Source organism: Pelodiscus sinensis, chromosome 4 (genome assembly GCF_052426305.1).
Source record: "Pelodiscus sinensis isolate ZL-2025 chromosome 4, ASM5242630v1, whole genome shotgun sequence".
In the NCBI taxonomy this organism is placed as follows: domain Eukaryota; kingdom Metazoa; phylum Chordata; order Testudines; family Trionychidae; genus Pelodiscus; species Pelodiscus sinensis.
This window is the reverse complement of record NC_143055.1, coordinates 93528835-93549254: the sequence shown is the minus strand read 5'-3', so window position 1 is coordinate 93549254 and position 20420 is coordinate 93528835. Positions and strand designations below refer to the sequence as shown.

At 41.5% G+C, this 20420-nt stretch overlaps 1 protein-coding gene across 1 annotated transcript; it reads right to left on the bottom strand.

Moving 5' to 3' along the window:
• Window positions 1-208: 208 nt before the first annotated feature.
• Window positions 209-19534, bottom strand: NOAZFP (nucleolar atypical zinc finger). The gene is made up of 10 exons (XM_006121623.5): window positions 19214-19534; window positions 14457-14587; window positions 14058-14077; window positions 13895-13965; window positions 12086-12165; window positions 10337-10463; window positions 8561-8665; window positions 5370-5416; window positions 3978-4095; window positions 209-1646 (listed from the first exon to the last, which is right to left on the bottom strand). The coding sequence occupies exons 2-10, from the start codon at window positions 14574-14576 to the stop codon at window positions 1372-1374; spliced, it is 963 nt and encodes a 320-aa protein (XP_006121685.2). The 5' UTR covers window positions 14577-14587; window positions 19214-19534; the 3' UTR covers window positions 209-1371.
• Window positions 19535-20420: the final 886 nt, after the last annotated feature.

Genomic DNA, 20420 nt, shown 5'->3' with positions numbered 1-20420 from the left:
AGCTCCATGTAAAGTGGCCTGACACTTAAGCTGAATGGATCAAGGCACCTGGCTCAGCTGCTAGGTGGCACAGAATGGTCAACCTAAATAGTGATGAATAGGAAAGGCAATTGATTAAAAGCTGGAGGAGATGCACATAGCAAGCACAGCAGAAAGTACATGTGCGCGCACGTACATGTTATTGATGGATGGAGAGTATTACTCAAACTGGAAGGAGAAAAAGATATTTATTTTAAGTTACACCAAGTTCCATTTCCAGTTTTTTACTTGAAGCAATTTCACTGGAGCTCTTTCTGGAAAGGATCATATGACTTACAGAAAAAGCAGCAAATAATTTGCAATATTTTGATTATAAAGTCATCAGTGTCAGCAAAACACTCCAAAGCGTGCATCGCTACTTCTTCTGTGGTTGTGACAGTCTTGTACTAACACAGATTAGGGTATTATTCCAACAGGACACAGACAGCCTACTGTCATTTTATTTTAACAAAAATCCTAGGTGAGATCCTTATTGAATTTTTGATTTCTTCCTGCTGCAAGGCAAATGAAGGTTAGATGTAGAGTACACTACTTACAGCCATCTTGACCTTGCTTTGGAAACACTGACAATATTATACTCAAAGAGATTGGTGGATTTTATTGGTCAAGGAGGATACATTAACATTTTTATTGTGATAAATAATCCTTTTGATTTTATGGGCATAGGTGATTTTACATAATAGCTATGATTAATGTACAATGCTCAAAAAGACATGGAATGATACTGTTCAAGTAGAATGTTATGGGGAAATACATGGATCTGTTTTACCTATATGAAATGGGAAAGTTATTTTAATTTCAGTTTATATTTGATTCATGATAGGTTTCTAGTAAGTGCTTTCCAAGCACTTAGCCCAGATCAATATTTATGAAAACTTACTACAGAATGCTGCTGACTTTTATTTTGTAGGCCAAAATTGAATAGAGTTACCCACTTACACTGCTACATATAATTAATTAAATCAGATTATAGAATTACAGTAAAATTACTCAAGAAAAATAACTTAATTTCTGAGGAATAGATGGTAACACATCTCTTTACTCTCCTACACTCCCAACTTGATGGGGAAGGAGACAAACTATTACACTCAGTAATCATGAGATCAAAACACTTTGATTATTTGCATGAATATGAACGTACATATATATCCTCCTTTCTACCTCCTCACTTTACACAGAGGAATCTCTCCTTGAGTTTTTACAGAAGTTCCATGCCCTTTTTCTGTAATAAGCTTTGATGCTTAATTGCCTGCCAGAGCTATTCTAGTGGCGCACAAACAATTCATAAAGTACTCGTATGCTTATTCCTTCCAAATGCTCTACTATGTAATCTTAGTCTTCAGGTTCTTCATAATGGGCATAGCCACTAGCATAGGTCCTTCCTAAATTCAAATTACTGAATACATCTGTGGCCTCTGTTTCAGAATCTTTCCCTCCCTCCTCGTCTTCCTCATCATCATCTTCTGCTTCATCCTCTTCATAGTCATCATCATGGTCACCTGCATTTCCATCCTTGCCAGATGAGAGGTTCTTCCAGTAGGCATCATAGCCAGAAGCTCCATCTGCCTCTTCACCTCCTGTCTGCCGGCCAAACTTCAGGGAGCGGGCTGTGAATAGACAAAGAGTTAAATTCTTATTTTTCAGCCTCTGTCATAAGTGGGGCATTAGACATTTCTTCATCTACCATTCTTCTTCACCATCTACTCAAGAGTACATGACCAGCAAACAGCCCAGGACTATAATGATCAGTCTCCTGAGAAACTTCAACTGGTTTTTTTCCAAGTTTAATCCTTCAAGTCAGCGCCTATAACAGACCCTTTTCCTGTGCTCCCCATTCAAAATGTCTTACCTCCAGAGCTGGTCATACATACAATAATTGTACCAGATATTCTGTTTATTATCTAAACTTTTCAGGACCCCAACTTTGGCTGTAGAGCACATTTTTCGCACTAAAATAAATATTATGTATTTTATATACAGATACATAGCACCTAAGATAATGTGTGCTTTTATGGATAAATTGTTTTGGGTAAGCAGACTCATCTCGGTATCTTCTAATGCAGGGGTGGGGAACCTCAGGTCTGGGGGGGCCAGATGCAGCCCCAGCTTGCCTGAATCTGGCCCCTGAGGCTCAGGGCTCCCCAACATCATTGGGGAGCCTGCAGTAGTACCATACCCCCCCCCCCCCCCACCTCCTGCCCGCTGCCCCATCATGGGACTGGAGTACACAAAATATACTAGACCGAGCTCCCCAAGGCTCTGGAGTGCAAGAAGAATGTGGGGAGTGTCTTTCTGCTTCTCAGTTAGGGGCCACGTCAGTGAGGGTTTGTTGGTTTGGGGTTTTTTACTTCTCACTTGTGTGCGGCCCCCGACTGATTCTTCTGTGGGTCAGCAGCCCCAACCCAAAAAAAGTTTCCCTCTCCTGTTCCAATGAATTGCAGCATGCTATTGCTTGAGGGTGAAGTAAGAAGTGACAGAGGGGAAGTAAACGGTGACCATGGGTGCTTCTTCCTTAGTTCCAAACTTGAAAGTAAGACTCAAATTCATACCCTTGTCAATATCCAGGGTACAAATAGTGGCTCTGATGAAGGGGTTGTGGACTCTGAACTGCAGTACAAGGACCTCTCACTACAAATGCCACAAACCATTATAAGCAGTGGTGGGCAACCTGTGGCCCAGGGGCTGCATGCAGCCCATTGGGATTCTGTGTGTGGCCTATGAGATACAGTAAAACTCCATTAGTTCAGCATCCAACGCTCCAGCACTCTGATGGTCCGGCACCATCGGGAACCTAGAAGTGCTGGGGCAGCCGGACAGGCTTCCCCCATTCAGCTGCTGCTGAAACTGACCAGCAGCTGAATCGGGGAAGCTGGGAGCAGAGCAGCTGGGGTGCTTTTATGCGGGACCAACCCAGAAGCACCCCAGCTGCTCTTGGGGATGCCTGGGGCAGAGCAGCTGGAGTGCTGCCGGGTTGGTCCCGCAGCGCCGAGGGACGGCACTACGGGACCAACCCGGCAGGACCCCAGCTGCTCCACCCCAGGCGTCCCCAAGTCAGCCGCTGCTGAAACAGATCAGCGGCTGACTTCAGGAAGCCCAGGGCAGAGCTGCTCTGCCCTGGGCTTCCTAGAATCAGCCTGATCGGTTTCAGCAGCAGCTGAATCGGGGATGCCTGGGGCGGAGCAGCTGGGGTCCTGCCGGGTTGGTCCCGTAGTGCCGTCCCTCGGCGCTGCGGGACCAACCCGGCAGCACTCCAGCTGCTCTGCCCCAGGTGTCCCCAAGAGCAGCTGGGGTGCTGCTGGGTTGGTCCCATAGCGCCACCCTTCGGCGCTGCAGGACCAACCCAGCAGCACCCCAGCTGCTCTGCTGTGGGCATCCCCGATTCAGCTGCTGCTGAAACTGACCAGCAGTGGCTGAATCAGGGACGCCTGGGGCAGAGCTGGACTATCAGAAGGGGGGGCTATGAGGGATCTGGGGTGGCATCCCCTTCCACCCCACTCCAGCCCCCTCATAGCCCCCCCTTCCGATGGTGCGGTGCATGCTGACTATAGCAGAGTGCGCGCTCTACAACCAATCACAGCATTGCTACAGTTCAGTCGGCACACCCTGCAAACTCTAGGTACGTAAGTGCAGTTGGCAAAACTATCGTCTTGGGAGACCATCTTGGTTACGACAATCTTGTGGCCCAGTGAGATGAAAGAAGGCAGCTCATGGGGACTACTCACTACCTTAGGTTACCCATCGCTGTTCTAAAGCAGCCAAGAACATCAATGTTCTCTTACGTGTAAACTCCCCATCCAGCCACCAATGGCATCACATGCTGCCAGTTTAAAAACAGGAACATTACATTTTCAAACGCAGAAAATAAGACACCTATTAAATTGACTTGATAAGTCACAGAAGCAGCATTTGTTCCATTAGCCTTTCAAAGGCAACCTTACTTGACATGCTCAGATCCTTTGTCGCCTGAGTTTCATGCCCACATTTAGGACAAGGAGGCTCTTTCCCCTTTTCTTGCTTAAAAACCTTGCTTCGGGTGTGATCATCACAGAAACAAGCCTGAAGGGTGAAAAGGAGCACAATGAAAAGGGTGGTCATAACAACATCGTACTCTTCAGCAACCAGCAGGCAAAAATTTAAAAACATGAAATTTCTCAAAGCACCAGTGAAGTCTGGATGAGATTAAAATGTAATTAGTTCTTTCTGTAGTGAGGCAGGAGTTCATGTACAATCTACCTACCATTTGCGTCAGTGCTAGACAACGTTCCGATGCTTTCTAGGGAGGGGAAACCAGGAGATTGCCGGAACTGGGGAAAAGAGGATGTTGAAAAAGCAAGGTCCTCAAGCACTGCCCTGTCTTTGAAGGGGTCAGCCAACAGGGCCGAGTTAGTGGAAGCACTTTGACAGACCTTGGCTACATGGACACTGGGTTAGTCTTAACAAGTTAAAACTAAACTAAACTTCGAATGTCTGTCATGCAGTACAGTGTGTGCATTGTCCTGCTAAACTGAACCTCTCCTTGCCACAGTCAGTTTGTCATTAAAACAAGGCACCAGCGTGAATTACTACTTGTTAAGTACCAACCATGTGCTCAGCACTGTCCAACACACCTCAAAAAAGACAGTTCCTGCTCTGAACTATGAGGCACACGTAGTAAGAACAGGAAACTGAGAGAATGGGGTGGATTAGATTGATGTTGCTGATTTAAATGGTCTCCCTAATGAAAAATGTGGGTCTGGAAGGTATATTTGATGTAAGACTTTAGGAATGATCCAAAGGAGGAAAACAAAGGACTGGCATACTGGAATTAGAGTATCCTACGTTCAGTGCAGAGGAAGCAGAACTGAAGATGGTATGAAAGTCATAGAAGGAAACAAATGAGAACAAAACATTAAAAGATGCTGGGGGTGAGAGGAGGGAGGAGGCAATGGGAAATGATACTAAAGGAGATCAGAGATGCCGGTCAAAATGGAGTCATGTAGCAAGAATGAGAAATTTAAAACTTAAATGCTTGGCAACAGGGCACCAAGAGAGACAGAAGAAGGGAGTGATGAGGTTTGAACAATGGGGAAATCATTTTAGCAGTTGTTACCAGCTTAACAGTTAGATGGACCAAGAGGAAACAACATAGGATCTGGGAATCCAAAGAGAAGGCTAGAGAATCAAAACAGGAAATGAATGAGGCATAGACTGGTATTTGGCCCATACCTCATATAGAAGGTATGAATTTTCTATATATTGAAGAGGGAGATGTGAGAAGACTTGGTATCAAAAGGACATGTGAGAAGGAGGAATCAAAAACTCATAACTATTTTAAGTATCTGTATTTCTACCTTGCAACGCAGGCATGAATGCTGTCCAAGCCGATTACAGGAAACACCTGATGAAAAAAATGGATAACATCAATCTTTGAAAATGAAAGGTAACTTGGGGCTCTCTTCTTCTACTTTATACATTCAGATCAGCTCTCCAGCTCCATGAATAGCCTAAAATCACCAGCTTCACTAGACAAAATGGAAAGGTGTAATACAGGGAAATCTACATTTAGGCAATATTATATTATTTGAAAGGACCCTTCATTTCGCAGATCAACAGCTTCCAAAACTTCCCAACTATAGCTCTGAACATAGAGTATAAAAGTAGCTTATTTTGTAGTTTTGAAGTCCTTATGATAAGTGTACTTTGCTACAATGGTCCCTTACTCCCTTCAAAACAATTTGTTTTGAAGTTCAACCATTTTTACGTTCTCCATCTTTACAAACATATTTGGGTTTGAACAAACTGTGGTTTCAGTACAATGCTTCTTTTTGCCTTGTTTAAAAAAAAAACCCTCAGATGAGAGCTGTATAGTAATTTTAAATAGAATGTGAGGTAATTTGAAAAGGATTTAACGATGCTAAGCAACTTGCAAAGCTGAGTTGCAAAGAATTGTCTACCATGTATTTATTAAAATAATGCCTCATTACATATATTAACATATACAATCCAGAGTAATTTTATTGATAACAAATACACAAGTAGCTAGGTCACCTTAATATTTTCATTAACGAGTAGTCCTGTGGCACCTTAGGGCATGTCTATACTAGGACATTTTTTTGAAATAATTTATTTTGAAAAAAGTATTTCGAAATACAAGGAAGTCTTGAAATGATTACATTATTATCATTATTATTATTATTATTATTAATGTGAACATGCTACCTCAACTAGGAAGCATTGGGCAGTAATTACTCTGAATGACTCTGGGGAGTAGTTATTTCAAAATAGCAGCAGTGGAGAATCCACATTATCTCTAATTTGGAATAACTATTTAGAAATAAGCATTATTCCTCGTGGAAAGCAGGAATTATTATTTTGAAATAACAAGCTTGGTAGTTATTTTAAAATAAGGGGAGTTATTTCAAAATAACTCCTAGTGTAGACCAGAGCTCACAGACTAACAAAAATATATAGTATAATTAGCTTTCGTGCATAAAACCCACTTCATCAGATGAGCTGGAGTGGAAAGAACAGAATTCAAGATATGATAGCAAAAGAAGGACCTGTTAATTAACACAGGTCCTACAATTGACAGCAAAAGAAGTACCTGTTATATATAACTTGGTTTCTGTTATTTCCATTCCAATTCATCTAATGAAGTGGGTCTTACCCACAAAAACTCATGATACTATGTATTTTTGTTAATCTCTAAGGTGCCACAAGTCTACTTGTTTTTAGTGATACAGATTAACAAAGCTACCCCTCTGAGACTTAATATTTTCATGCTGTTTTTATCTCCACAAGAGGGAGTACTGTAGGATTTTATACTAAATGAGACTTGTTGGATAAAGAATGCATAAGCACGCACAGCTTTTTTTGAACCTTTACAAACATTTTAGCATGTGCACTGTTTATAATCAAAGTTCCATCTCACTCTCATTCAACCATGTGAACAAGCTTTTAAAGCTTCAGAAATGGACAGCAGGGATTCTTCCTTTTGTGAAAGCTGAGCAGGGTAGGGAGTTCTGTCATATTCAAAGGGATGGCACTGTGAATAATAATTAGTACCTTAAAAGTATTTCCAAGAGGTAGTCAGCACTTTTAAATGTTTTTTTAAGAGCTATGTTTTATATTTCAGCCCCTTTCACAGCAAGGGCGGGATTGGTCATATCTGTTTGAAAATATTTAAAGTTAATGTAAAACTATATTTTATAATCTCACTATCACACATGGTCCATCTTTCTACTAAGACTACCCTGCACTATGCAATGTTTAAACATAGGGTAACACTTGTAAAGTAACTTCTTCACTCACTGTAATTCACAGCTGTGAATTAAGAGTCAGCCCATCAAGAGGAAATTATCCCTTTTGAGCAGCAGTTGCTGCTCCATTAATGCTTCACAGGAAGGCATTCTGGCAGGACATAAAGGAGAGCTAATCAAGGCTCAGGCAACAGTTGGCAGGGGGGAAAAGGCATGAGAGATGAAAAGGAGAGGAAAGACTTTTAGAAACATAGATTATAAAATTTAAAATAGGAATATTTTGATTCATGAGCTACCATAGAAGCCAAGAGCTCAGTAGATTCAAAAAAGGACTGGGCATTTATATGGACAATAGAAACGTAGAGTCATGACAGTAAGCATTTAAAGAGGGAAGAGGGGAAAGCAAAACTAAACACAACCAACTTTTGAAAGCAATATAAACTCTCCTGTGTTGGACATAAACCATCCCCTAATTAACAAGAAGAAAATTATACTATGGACAGTGTATTATTGTATGGACATACATGCCTAATACCAGTTGTTTTTCATCTTCCTCTGGAACAGTTGGAATTGACTATGGCTGGATACTGGACTAGCCAGACCACTAGTTTGATTTGCTATTACAATTCCTCTGTTCTTTGTAAGGTTTCAAATCTATCTGAGGTTTAAGTTTCTCCTACATGACTTTATGGCTGTACTAGAGTCCCCCTTTCTCTCCCCCCTCCCCCTCACCTCGCTTATGGATATCAAAATGAGATAGATTGTACTTTCTTGTTCTTTGATCTGTGTGTTAAGGTATGTGGTGTTAAAATATGAATTTTGATCCTTTTGCCATATATAAGTCCTGATCCAAGGCCCGTTTGACTTTGGGCTTTGGACAAAAATACACATTACCTACTCTCTCATCCTTCTGGCACTCCTCTTCATACTTTCATCTGTGCTGTATCCTACACAATAGACCAACTGCCTGACTGAAATCCCTCCTCAAAACTCACTGCCTCAGATGCTAACCCACACTGATAAAAAATATTGTCCTCCATTCAGAGTTCCATCTGAACCACAAGGAATCTACGCAAGTGCAGCCATGCTAGAGCGAGCCAATGCTCTTTCTAAGGGACAGACAAGAAAAACTCCTGTTGTCTAACAAGCTAGGATAACCACACTCCCACACGGTACAAGTGAAAAAGCAGGCCATTATTTACCACCTAAGCAGGTGTTCTTACACAGTAGGAAGAAGTGAATCTGTTAACATTAGGGAAAGGGGCTTTAAGTGGGTAACTTACATTTAAATGTCTCGGCCTCCAAAACTTGGCAGCTGGCTTGGTGCTCAAACTGATCATCTTCACAGAGGAAATTATGACAAAAAGAGCAGCTGAATATTCTGCCTCCTGCAAGATTTATCAAGACAAACAGGGGGAGGGGGAGAAAACAAGCATGAGGGTTTTAAAAAAACTTTCCCCTCATGCAATTTAGGCAGCTTTACATGGGTTTGACAAAGAATAAATTTTCCCATCTGTCACAAAACTCTTAAGATGAAAATCCTAAATTCAACATTGTCCATCTGGCATAACATTGAAAAATACTACATATTATTGGGAAATAGGATTGCATAAAAGTGATGCAAGGAACACTGTCATTTTATTCTTATAACATTTTGGTTGATTATGGCTGAAAGATCATGATTAAAACCTTTTTTGGGGGGAAGGGGGGACACAAACTATCCCTTTTCCATGCTTACCATCCACTCCCCAAAATATACATTTTGGTTGAAATATACAATAGGAAGTCCACAATTAGAGACTGGTATGGTTTGATCAAGCAGCTGGGTACCAAGAGAAACAAAACACCTCTTCCAGTGCAAGGAAAGGAGTAAGAATACTGAAGAAACAGCTGGGCTAGGTCTACACTGGCATGATTTTCCGAAAATGCTTTTAACGGAAAAGTTTTCCATTAAAAGCATTTTCGGAAAAGCACGCTAGATTGCTTTTGCGGAAAAGCATCCTGCCACTTTTTGCGGAAAAGCGTCCGTGGCCAATCTAGATGCGGTTTTCCGCAAAAAAGCCCCGATCGCCATTTTCGCGATCGGGGCTTTTTTGCGGAAAACACTACTGTGCTGTTTACACTGGCCCTTTTGCGCAAAAGTCTTTTGGAAAAATACTTTTGCCCAAATGGGAGCAACATAGTATTTCCGGAAAATCACCGACGATCTTACATGAGATCGTCAGTGCTTTTGCGGAAATTCAAGCGGCCAGTGTAGACAGCTGGCAAGTTTTTCTGCAAAACCAGATGATTTTGCGGAAAAACTTGCCAGTCTAGACACAGCCCTGATGTTTACACAACCTATTGGATGATATAATTACATAAGGCTCTCAGACACTAAGGTGAGACATTTTTTATAAATGTTTTAGTAGATTACCTAAGTAATCCTGAGCAGTGTTCCCTGGAAGCTGTATGCTTGTGCTTCCTCTCAGGAGGAGATTTAAATGCCACATAACTGGTTAGCAAAGCACCTACAGCTAGGGTTTTTGTTTCAACTGCTGGTGCACACTCACACATGCCTCAGTGCACATAAAAAAAGATTAGAGGGAACACTGCCCCTGTGTTGTAACCCCATTTTAAACTCAGATTACTTATGTGCTCTTGACCGTGAAATTTCAATTCTATCTCAGTTTACCCATTTATAAAATGGGAACGCTGGGTAACTAGCTAGTGGGTGTGCTGTGTAAATGAGTTAATATTTGTGGAGTGCTTTGAAGATGTAAAATGTGGCATCAAATGTTATAATAATCTAGACCAGTGGTTCTCAATCTATTTATCATGGTGGGCTACCTGTTGAGAACCACGGTACTCCCCACTCAGAGACCCCACCACAAATAGGACCAAGAGTGGAGTCCCGCTGCACACAGAGCCAGACAGCCAGGATCTGCACCCTGAATTTTTTTTTAGCACATGGGTAGGCTGCAGCTAGTGCTAAATGGGCCACAGTGGGCTGCAGGTTGATCTAGACACTGCAAGTTAAAAATCTAGGCTTTTTTATCATTCAAGTTTAAGCAACTTACCGTGATCCCAGACACCTCTTTCACATTCAATGCATTCTGCATCTGCAAGAGGGCAGATACAAGCATGCGTGCTGAGACACTTCCTACCATGGCAGATCCAAGCTTCACAGAAATCACAGATTGCACCCTGCAAGCACAGAAAGACATCATCTTGGAACATCTATCAAATCTAAAGAGAAATTCTGCTTCTGTACTCTAGCATGTGCCCATATTCACTTGGGCTATCAAGGGGTTCATTACACTTCAGGGGCACAGTTTGAGGGGAAGTGAAGTTAAGGTACAATATCTATTTCTCTTTTACACCCAATAGCCAGAAACGTACCCAGATTCTAATCAAGTCCTTTCAATATTCACCTCATGTTCTTGGCATTCCCATCTGCAGAACTTATTATCAACTGTACCTTAGTTTTACTGTTTTTTTCCCCTTTAATAGCTTGAATCTTATGTATGAAAAATAGTTTCCTCCCCTATAATTTATGGATATGCTCTTGCTGACATATAAAAGATTGTTCTAGTCAAAATACAATTTTATCAAATCAAAGGCCACTCAAGCTATTCTTATAGTGTAAATCAACTATTTAGATTTTAAAACAAACTCTACATTAGAACTCTTAGCTCCTCAGAGAAGTCATATAACTTACACAAAATAAAACAAAATAAGTTCCAGTGTGGAAAATCAGGCTCACAGAGTTAACAGATTCAATGAAAAATGTGTTGCATGTAAGGAACCGAATTATTTTACTATACCAAACAGTCCACCACCTAAAGGAAGCAGCTACAGGAATATCTTTACATTAATTTTTCACACACTAGTCCCATTCCCGTAAATTTTAATTTTGTACAAGTTTCTTAGGCAATATTCACATCTACAAGGAATACTTTTGGTATTTCAAAGGATCAATAAGTTACTGATTTGCAGACTCATAACGGTAAATAAAATTATTTATGGTTAAGTACTGTTCTTAGTGACTGCAGTCTAAAATAAATATATCTCCATTAGCTTCAATGGCATAAATCTAGATTTGTACCATTTTAATGAAGAGTGGAATATGCCCTTTAATCATTTAGGCCCCAACCCTGTACATAGGTAACTATATTTATGTGAATAATCCCATTGAGCCAAGCCAGCTGATGGGAGGGCGGAAGAGTAGGAGGGGAAAAGGGGGCAGTTGCCACAGAAGTTGGTGATTCAAAGAGGTGTGGTTCCTGTCGCCATGGCTGCTACTATGGAAGGGGCAGTGCCAGGAGCCTTTAAATAGCTGCTGGAGCGTAGCATGGCACAATCCAGGTGGCTCTTCAGACTGCCTGCAGAGCACTGCGGTCCGACCGGTGCTGAGGGCCAGCTTCTGTCAGTCCCAGCCCTTCTGTCTGAGTGCAGAGCTGCCCCCCCATCCAGGGGGCACCTTGCCCAGCGGCCTTATGTGAGGGTAGACTTCCCTGCATTGAGTTTATTGAGGCTATCCAGGAACGTATGTAAAGATACTCAAGTGCAAAAGTGTTCGCAGTCTCTACACTTTAAAAAAGGTATTTATTTAAGTTTCTAGTTTTATGGGAAAGTATTTTATTATAGTGCAATGAGCAGAATATCAGAATAGTCTGATATTATTCTATTAAATAATAAAAGCCCAAGATCAGAAGGGATTATTATAATTCTGTAGTCTGATCTGTGTAACCCAACCCATAAAATTTTTGAAGAACTCTGCACGTTGCTTTCTTATTCCAAAAGATAACATGTTTTTGTATACATACCACCATTGCAAGGCCAGTACTATACACGCCAGCATGTTTTATAACACAGTCTGAAGACTTCATCATACATTTTGTTTTTCCTATTAACCCAAAACAACAACAAATTATGTAGAGTCAAAACAGCTTAGAGTGAATAACAGTATAACAGCAGTCAAAAATATGAAATTTAAGTAGTTAGTTAAGAACATAAAAGGCAAAACATGTGAAACAAAACAACATGAAACAGACTATCCCACATCTCTCTCTGATCCTCTAGGAAAAAACTGATCAGCTATTTTTCTTATCCATTTAGGCCCAAATCTTTATCACCTTACTTCTGAAATTGTAAATTCTATAGGACAGGGCCCGTGTCTGAATAGGTTTTGTAGCCTTCTGAGCAATTGTCAACACATCATGAATCACATAAAAATTAAAAGAACGTTATTTAGACTGCAGAGTCAAACAATCAACACTTTTACCACTCAATAACAGTTACCATAATGTAATTAAAATTAACATCCTTATAGTGCAAAAATACCAAAACATGCCAGCACAGTAACCTTTAACTTTAAAAAAATGAGAACTCTGGTTAGATGAAAATTAAAGAGAGCCCTCACAAGGGTAAAATACCTGCAAGTTGCATGAAGACCATTTAAAACACCATAATGGAGGCTCAGATTAAATGTATAACGCTAATCAAAAAAGACAAGTGGAGGACCAAAATCATTCTAAACTTCAGAGTAATGAAGGCCATTAGAGGGGAAGGAAAATCCTCTACAATCTGGAAGTCAAACCCTCATGTGGAAAATAGGAAGAAGCACAAACTCTGGCAAGTAGAACATCCAAGTATAATTAAGGCAGGCCTAGAAAAAATTTGACAAAACTAACCATAATATTTTGTTTTAACTATATAACTCAGGAGAATTTCTTGGGACAAGAAAGCAAAAGGCATGCTTCCAACCTTCAGGCTTTCTCCCTACATAATTTTGAAGGCCTGCTACAAACAGTGAAAGTGTTAAAACTTCTTTTAAAAGGCTTAATGTTTTAAGAGAAATTTTTAGGCAGTCTAAATAATAAGAATCAAACCACAGAGCACTAACATGTTTTATGGCAAGTAGAAAATATATATTAAAAAATGAAAGCTTGTTAATTCAGGAAAGCAAAGCAATTAATTTCAAAGCGTAAATCATGTTTAGCTCCCCCATCATCTCACCTTTTAAGCAAGCATCAGTGCAAATAAGATTTAATACCTGATCTAAAGTCCCATACTGTCAATGGGAGTCTTTCCACTGACTTGAAAGGGCTACGAAGCAGACCTTATATGCACGTAACTATGGTGGTAACCAGGTATACAACATAAATCTACAGGGCAAACAAATTATCACTGACTGATAATAGTAAGAAAATCTGTGGTGACAGTGTCCTAAAAGATTAAGAATTTCCTAATTAAAAGAGTAGCAGCTGTTTGGCAGTCTTTTTAAACTTCGCTCTCAGCAGCAAGCAATCCCACTGTCACTGATTCAGAGACAGAGAGAGAGAGAGAGAATGTAAACCAAAGGGCTAAATATATTTTTAAACCATAAATGAAAGACCCAAACCAAGGGCTAAAATCCTCATGAAGTTATTCATGTGCATGAGAGTTTGTACAATCAATCCTCACGGGGGGGGGGGGGGGGGGGGGGTTGTTTCTCAGCTGGGCAAATAGGCACAGCCATATGAAATCAGCTGAGGATCACAGCTGTAGTTTAAATACAGAGATTTTATTTAACACCACAAAAGGAATGCAGGGTAAAGGGAAAAACTGTATTTTCCTTTGTCAGTTACACTTACCACAGTGTGCACAAATAGGCAATTTTTGAACAGAACTACAAAAGTAGCAAAAGGCTCTATTCTTCTGTCGTCTTGTCATATGAAAGAAATCAAAACAAAGCATTAAACAAAATCTTTAAAAGTAAAATAAGTTAGAATGCTGAAGAAAAATAAACATAGTTACCTTTGGCACTTATCACATTCCTGTGAAATGTAAATGATAAATAGTTATTTGATTTCTTCCCATGTAAAACAGTGTACACTTTTTGTAATGATTCTGATATAGTTTGATTAGGTAATCAATAGACATATGTATGTTAAAACATTTACTCTTCTTAAAGTCCAATATTCATGATATAAATAAATTACCACATAAGTAAAAAAGAATGACTTTTTAATCTAATGCAGTCAACATAACTATCATTATAATGTATGTTAAAACATTTACTCTTCTTAAAGTCCAATATTCATGATATAAATAAATTACCACATAAGTAAAAAAGAATGACTTTTTAATCTAATGCAGTCAACATAACTATCATTATAACAGAAATTTATCAGAGGTAGTTTTCATTATTTTTACCATTGAAGCATTACAAGGGTGTTTAGCTAAATCTATGTTGCCCCTTGAAGCTCTTATCTGCTTTTCACGTTCTCGACGATTTTCAGCCTTCTTGCGTGCACCAGTCTTCTTTTTGGGCATTTTGTCTTTTTCTGTTAGAAAAAGACAACAACAAAAATATAGACACACACATTTTACACATAAGGAAGTATTAATTAATCATCTGTGTTCATGCCCTTTTCTATTATATCAGCATCATCTACTTCCACTCATTCCTTTCTCTGAAAGCTCCATTCCTTCATCTTTCTATGTAATTTAAGGGCCCAACCCGGAAACACTTAACTTGAAGTTTGAAGATTTTAAATGGGGCACTCTGTATTGACTTCTGTGCTTGGTAGTATTTGCAATATAATCTATCTGTAAAATGGCGATTGTTTTTTGTAGTTGTTGCTTTAATTTCCCCTCTTGTCTTATTAATGGATCACACAAAGTTTATTTTCTCTCTTTCACCTCTCTCTCTCCCTTCAAATCTAAACGCAACTGGTTATTTTACTCAGTCAAAGAGCATTGCTCTTAACCGCAAAAGTCAGAGTGTTCCAGCAATGCAAACTTAGCACTTCACAAACAATTAGAGAGATATGACTTGATTATGATAATAGCCATCCTGGGTCACACCAATGATCTATCTAGCCAAGTATACTTCCAACAGGAGCCAGTGTTAGATCACTTAATGATTGCCTGTTGTGTTCATTCACTCTGAGGCATCTATCTCGTTATTCAGTCCCAGCTTCTGAGGCAGTTAGAAGCTAAGAGCTTGTCTAAGCTTAAAACGTTACAGAGGTGCGGCTGCACCAGTGCTGCAATGTCAGCATAGGTAATCCAGCTTTCCCAAGAGGTGGTAGCTAGGTTGATGGAAGAATTGGGTAAAGAAAAATGTTGTTTTCTCAGGGTTCCCCTCTTATCTTCCCCTCCAATGGAGAAAGCAATATATTGTCTAGTCCAGATATTACAATTTGTTTTTTGATCATTCATATGAATCAGTTTGTCCACCTTTTAGCATTGCACACCATGCTTAAATTGTATGAGAGTGTCATAGTTTGTATTCAAAATTGCATTGTTGAACTTCCTGCTGGCAACTGCTATCCTTCTGGAGTGCAACATTTATGACACTTAGAGCCCAATATCAGACTGTAAACCAATTTTCATGCTACTTTAATACTGATTTAGCAATAAGAACTTTAATGCTTGGTATTTATACATACCTTGTCATTGTTTATTTCAATTCTGAAACACTGAAGTAGCAATTTTAATGAAAAACTTTACATTTCAAAAATAATTGAGTACACTGATGGTGTAAATGCTTAAGATGTGATTTTTTTTTTTTTAAAAAAGAAGCTTCACTAAACAAAACAAAATGTGGTACGGGTTTCTTTTACGAAAGGTACCATATCAAATAACACTTCAAACACTATGCAATAAATAAACTCCATTATTTTGTGCAGATATAGTTCTCTTCAAATGATGATCTCAAAATATTTTACAACCATTAATTAATCCTCAGCATTGGTCTGATGTGTCACTCTCATTTTGCAGAAGGGGTAAGATCAAGCTCAGAGAGATGAAGTGAATTGCCAAAAATACACAGGAAATTTGTAACAGACCTGGATGCAGAATATATGAAACCTAGCTCCTGATGCCATACTCTAACTATATTCTCTCATTGTTAATTCTATACTGGCCAGAGGGACTTTACATTACTGTTAACCCATGATGATATAATGGCTGTAATGACTAGTTGTAACAAACTGCACAACTGAGTCTCTGCGAGATAAAAGCATGCATCCTCCACCAAAGAAACAAATGTTTTCCAAATGAGTTCAAACATTAACACTAGGAGTAGGCTGTCTTTATCACCTAGATTCATATGCATGAAAAATTATACATGCACATCAGTAAGCTACCTGATACACAGAAGGCAGGTGAAATACTAGAACTTTTATTACAATGAATGACAGGGGATGGATCACTTGATAACTTGTTCTGTTCAAAAGCTTCAGAGGGGTAGCCGAGTTACTCTGTAACTGAAAAAACTTAAAAAAAAACAACTAATAGTCTTGCAGCACCTTACTGACTAACAAAATATGTAGATGGTATCATGAGCTTTCGTGGTCCCAACCCACTTCTTCCGATGAATGGAGTTCATTCCCTCTGGGGCACCTGGCATTGAACACTGTCAGAAGATGGGATACCGGGCTAGATGGTCCTTTGATCTGAGCCACTATGGCCTGTTCTTATATTCTTACAAGATGTAATAATTATATTAATCATTTTGTATGAAATTTTATATGCTAATCGTTGCCACTGTTACCATTATTTGGTATTTATATTATGCAGTACAATGACTGTGCATTTTTTATTATTTACCTATCACACTGCTTTCTATCAGGGTACCTAGTCTCTCTCATCATAATGTATATAATGTTCTACCAGTTTTGATTTCCCGGATGTCTTGCTCTTTATGGGCTCAGTTCTTTAGGTTTTACTCAGGCAAGACTCCCAAGAGCCTTTTAAACACCAGCCAAATTTCCGGCTGCCTCCCCTTAAAATGAATGGCACAACTCTTATACTGCATTGGCTGCCTATTTCAACACAGTATACAGCAATTAGATGTCAATAAAGAATGTTTTTTTACTGCTCCTACCTTTTCTTTATTGTTATTAAATCAAAATTGCAGGTAACTGTTTGAGGCACACATTCAAGTAGTTTTATGGTTTGATTTATGTTAGCAATGTTCCATCTAACAAAAATGCAGCACATTTTTGTTGCTGATTTATTTTAGGCTTGGCATTTTATCTACGCCCAAACGTTAATGACCTCTTTGAAAGCTGGTGTCACTCATCCCAGAAAATCTTGCTTGTTAAAGTTCAACAGAACAACTAAATCATCAGCTGCTACTAGCATGATTTAGAAATAGCCAAGTTATCTAGAAGTGCTGTAAATTTATCACTTATACAAGATGTCTAGTACTGGAAGTCTTCAAACAGTAAACTTTCCATGCAGGACTTGTGAGAGTGTCTTGTTTAAGGTCGAGCATATATTGTAGGTGCTAAAAGAGAATTTTAATAGTTTTGGAAATAAGTGAGAAACCAGGGCAGATTTTATGATTTACTGGTCTCTAAGAGATATGCCTTAATCATGACTTATCACTCCTCCCCTCATCTCCCTGTTTTCGGGAGAGATCAATTGCCAACCCTCCAAGATTGGCTACAAGTCTATCAGAATGTAGATTGATCTCCCAGTGACTACTGAAAGCAATCGGGGAGATTTTTAATAAGCTGCTAAAAATGCAGTTGGTGGCACAACAGTGCTAAAGTAGGTTCTGTACCTTTCCTGGCTCTGCGTGTCTCCCAGAAGCGGTCGTCATGTCCAATGCTTAGGCACTGGGGTGACCCAGATTTCTCTACACTTTGTTCCCACCCTGCACTGCCTACTCAGCTCCCATTGATCAGGAACCACTGTCAGTGGGAGCTGTAGATGTGGTGTCTGTGGATGGGGGCAGTGCACAGAGCCTAGGAACTGAGGGGACATGGTGGTCACTTATCAGAACTGCCAAAGGTAAGCACCACCCGGCCAGAGTCTGTGGATCCATCCTCTCCTGCATCCCAACCCTCTGCCCCAACCTGCACACAAACTTCCTCCCAGAGCCCACATCTCAGAGCACCTCATGCACCCTCCTGTGACCCAAACTCTTCATCCTCAGCCTTACTTCAGAGCTCAACATCCCCTTGCAGCTAGAGCCCACACTTCAGCCTACAGCCCATTCCCACACTCCAAACTTTTCAGACCAACCCCTAAGCCCACCCACCCCGTATGAGTGATGACGGAGGGAAAGAGTGAGCAAGGGAGGACAGAGTGGTGCAGGGCAAGGGTGTTTGGTGTTATGTGATTAGAAAGTTGGTAACCCTAGATCAGGGTTTCCCAACCTATGGGTTGGGACCCAAATATGGGTCACCATTACATTTCAAAAGGGTCACCAAGTGTCTCCCCAGGTGGCTCTGCCTCCTCCCCCATTTTTGAATTTCCTTGGGGCACCAAGTCTTCCTGAATTGTCAAAATAGATCCCCATCTGGAAAAGGCTGGGGATCAAGCTGCCCTAGATCAATCAGAAATACCTCTCCTCAGTGGCCTTAACAGATCAAAGCAGGATCTTTAGATTCAGCTAGGACTGCCAATCTTGGTTGGATGTACTCCTGAGGTTTCATCACATAACAAACGCTTTAATTAAAAAAATAATCTTTAATTGCTAGAGGGTTGGCAAACCTAGATGCAGCCTTAGTGGCATTCCCAGAAGCCAAGTCCTCACACAAGGCTGATTCCTTGGAATCCAGCCCGTGGTTTAAACTACTAAAAGCAAGTACTACAGACCAGCACCCACTTCCAGTTTCATGACCTGCCTCCCCAGCTCAGGGGGGCATAACGGTGCAATGAACCACCACAGTCCCTCTCTTTTTCAGGAGTCGCAACGCGGGCACTGGACAAACCAATGAGAAGGGAGGCGGTGGCTGCTGATTTGCCCCGATTCTACGCCCGGGGCCCGTAGCTCCCGGGAGCAGTTGCAGGTACCTTCCAGGACAGGCGTGGGGGAAGCATGAGCTGCCCCCTCCCCCCGCCGAACGTTGGGACACACCTAGAACGCTGAAGAGCCCAGCGTTCTGCCCGCCCCTGTTCATCAGGAGCAGCTGGCAGCCCGGCGCCTCCAGCCCCCAGCTGCTTCTCACCTGCTGCCTCCGCTCCTGCGGCGGCCTCTCCCCTGCGCGGCGCGGCGCGAGTGAGTGCGCGGAAGCCGGAACCGGTCCCTCCTTCGCCGCTCTCGGCTTCACACACAGCCGCTCGCTGCACGGTCTCGGAGGTTCCGGGCGGCAGCAGCGGCAGCTAGATCCCGGATCCCTGCTCCCTGCTCCAGCGCTAGAGTGGCCGCCACGAGGCGCCCATTCCCTGCAGCCCGCCGCGGAGCGGCATCGCTGTGCAAAGCGCGCTGGCGCTTTGGAGACTGGACTCCGAGCGGACAAGCGGGGGGCAATGCGCTGTGTAAAAAATGCCCCAGCTGGCGTGTGGCATCCCGTCGCTGGGTGCTCAAACGTGGTGGGTGCTGGGGCCACCGTGACCTTGCACCGCTCCAGCTCCCAACTAGAGAGCGTGGCTCCGGTGTCTGAAAAGTGACACGCCACCGTGGATAAATAATACATCCCGTACAAGATACAAGACTAATGGAGGCCAGTGAGTCCATCAGAGCAATCGCCTCTGATCAACTTTGCCCCTGGAAATAAAACTAGACTGCAGGATTTGTGAAATGTTTGCTTTCAGCGATAGAATAAGCCATATTGAGTCAGACAAGGGTACATCTAGCCCAGTAGCCTGCTTCCCAGTAGAGGCCAATGCCAAGAACCCCAGAGGAAATGAACAGAACATTGTTGCCCTGGTGATCCATCCCTTGTTGCCCATTCCCAGCTTTTGGCAAACAGAGGCTAGGGACCCCATCCCCACTTTAAATATAAGCAAAGCCAGTAGCTGTTTGAGCTCCTAGTGTGCACATTTGTATGTTTAAATCCGATGTAAGAACTTGTATATTATTATAGAGAGAGAAAGTACCTCTGGACATTTAAGGATTGGGGAGCTCTCTACTGGAAAGAGTGGACAGCCCAACCAGAGCAGGTACAAGTAAAACATGAGTGATGTGACGTAATGTGATAATCAGAACATTCTGTCTGATGTACATATTCTTTTTAAAAACTTAAAAAGAACAAATAGTCTAGCACAATGGTCCCCAACCTTTTGGGGCTGCTGGGCGCCCGGGGGCGGGACCACTCACATGCTGGCCACCGGGGGGCGGGGCTGCGCCCAAGCCCGGGGGTGGGGCCACCCATACGCCGCACTCCTGGGGCCGGCGCTGGCGCCAGCACCGCTCCTGTGCCACACGCCCAGGGG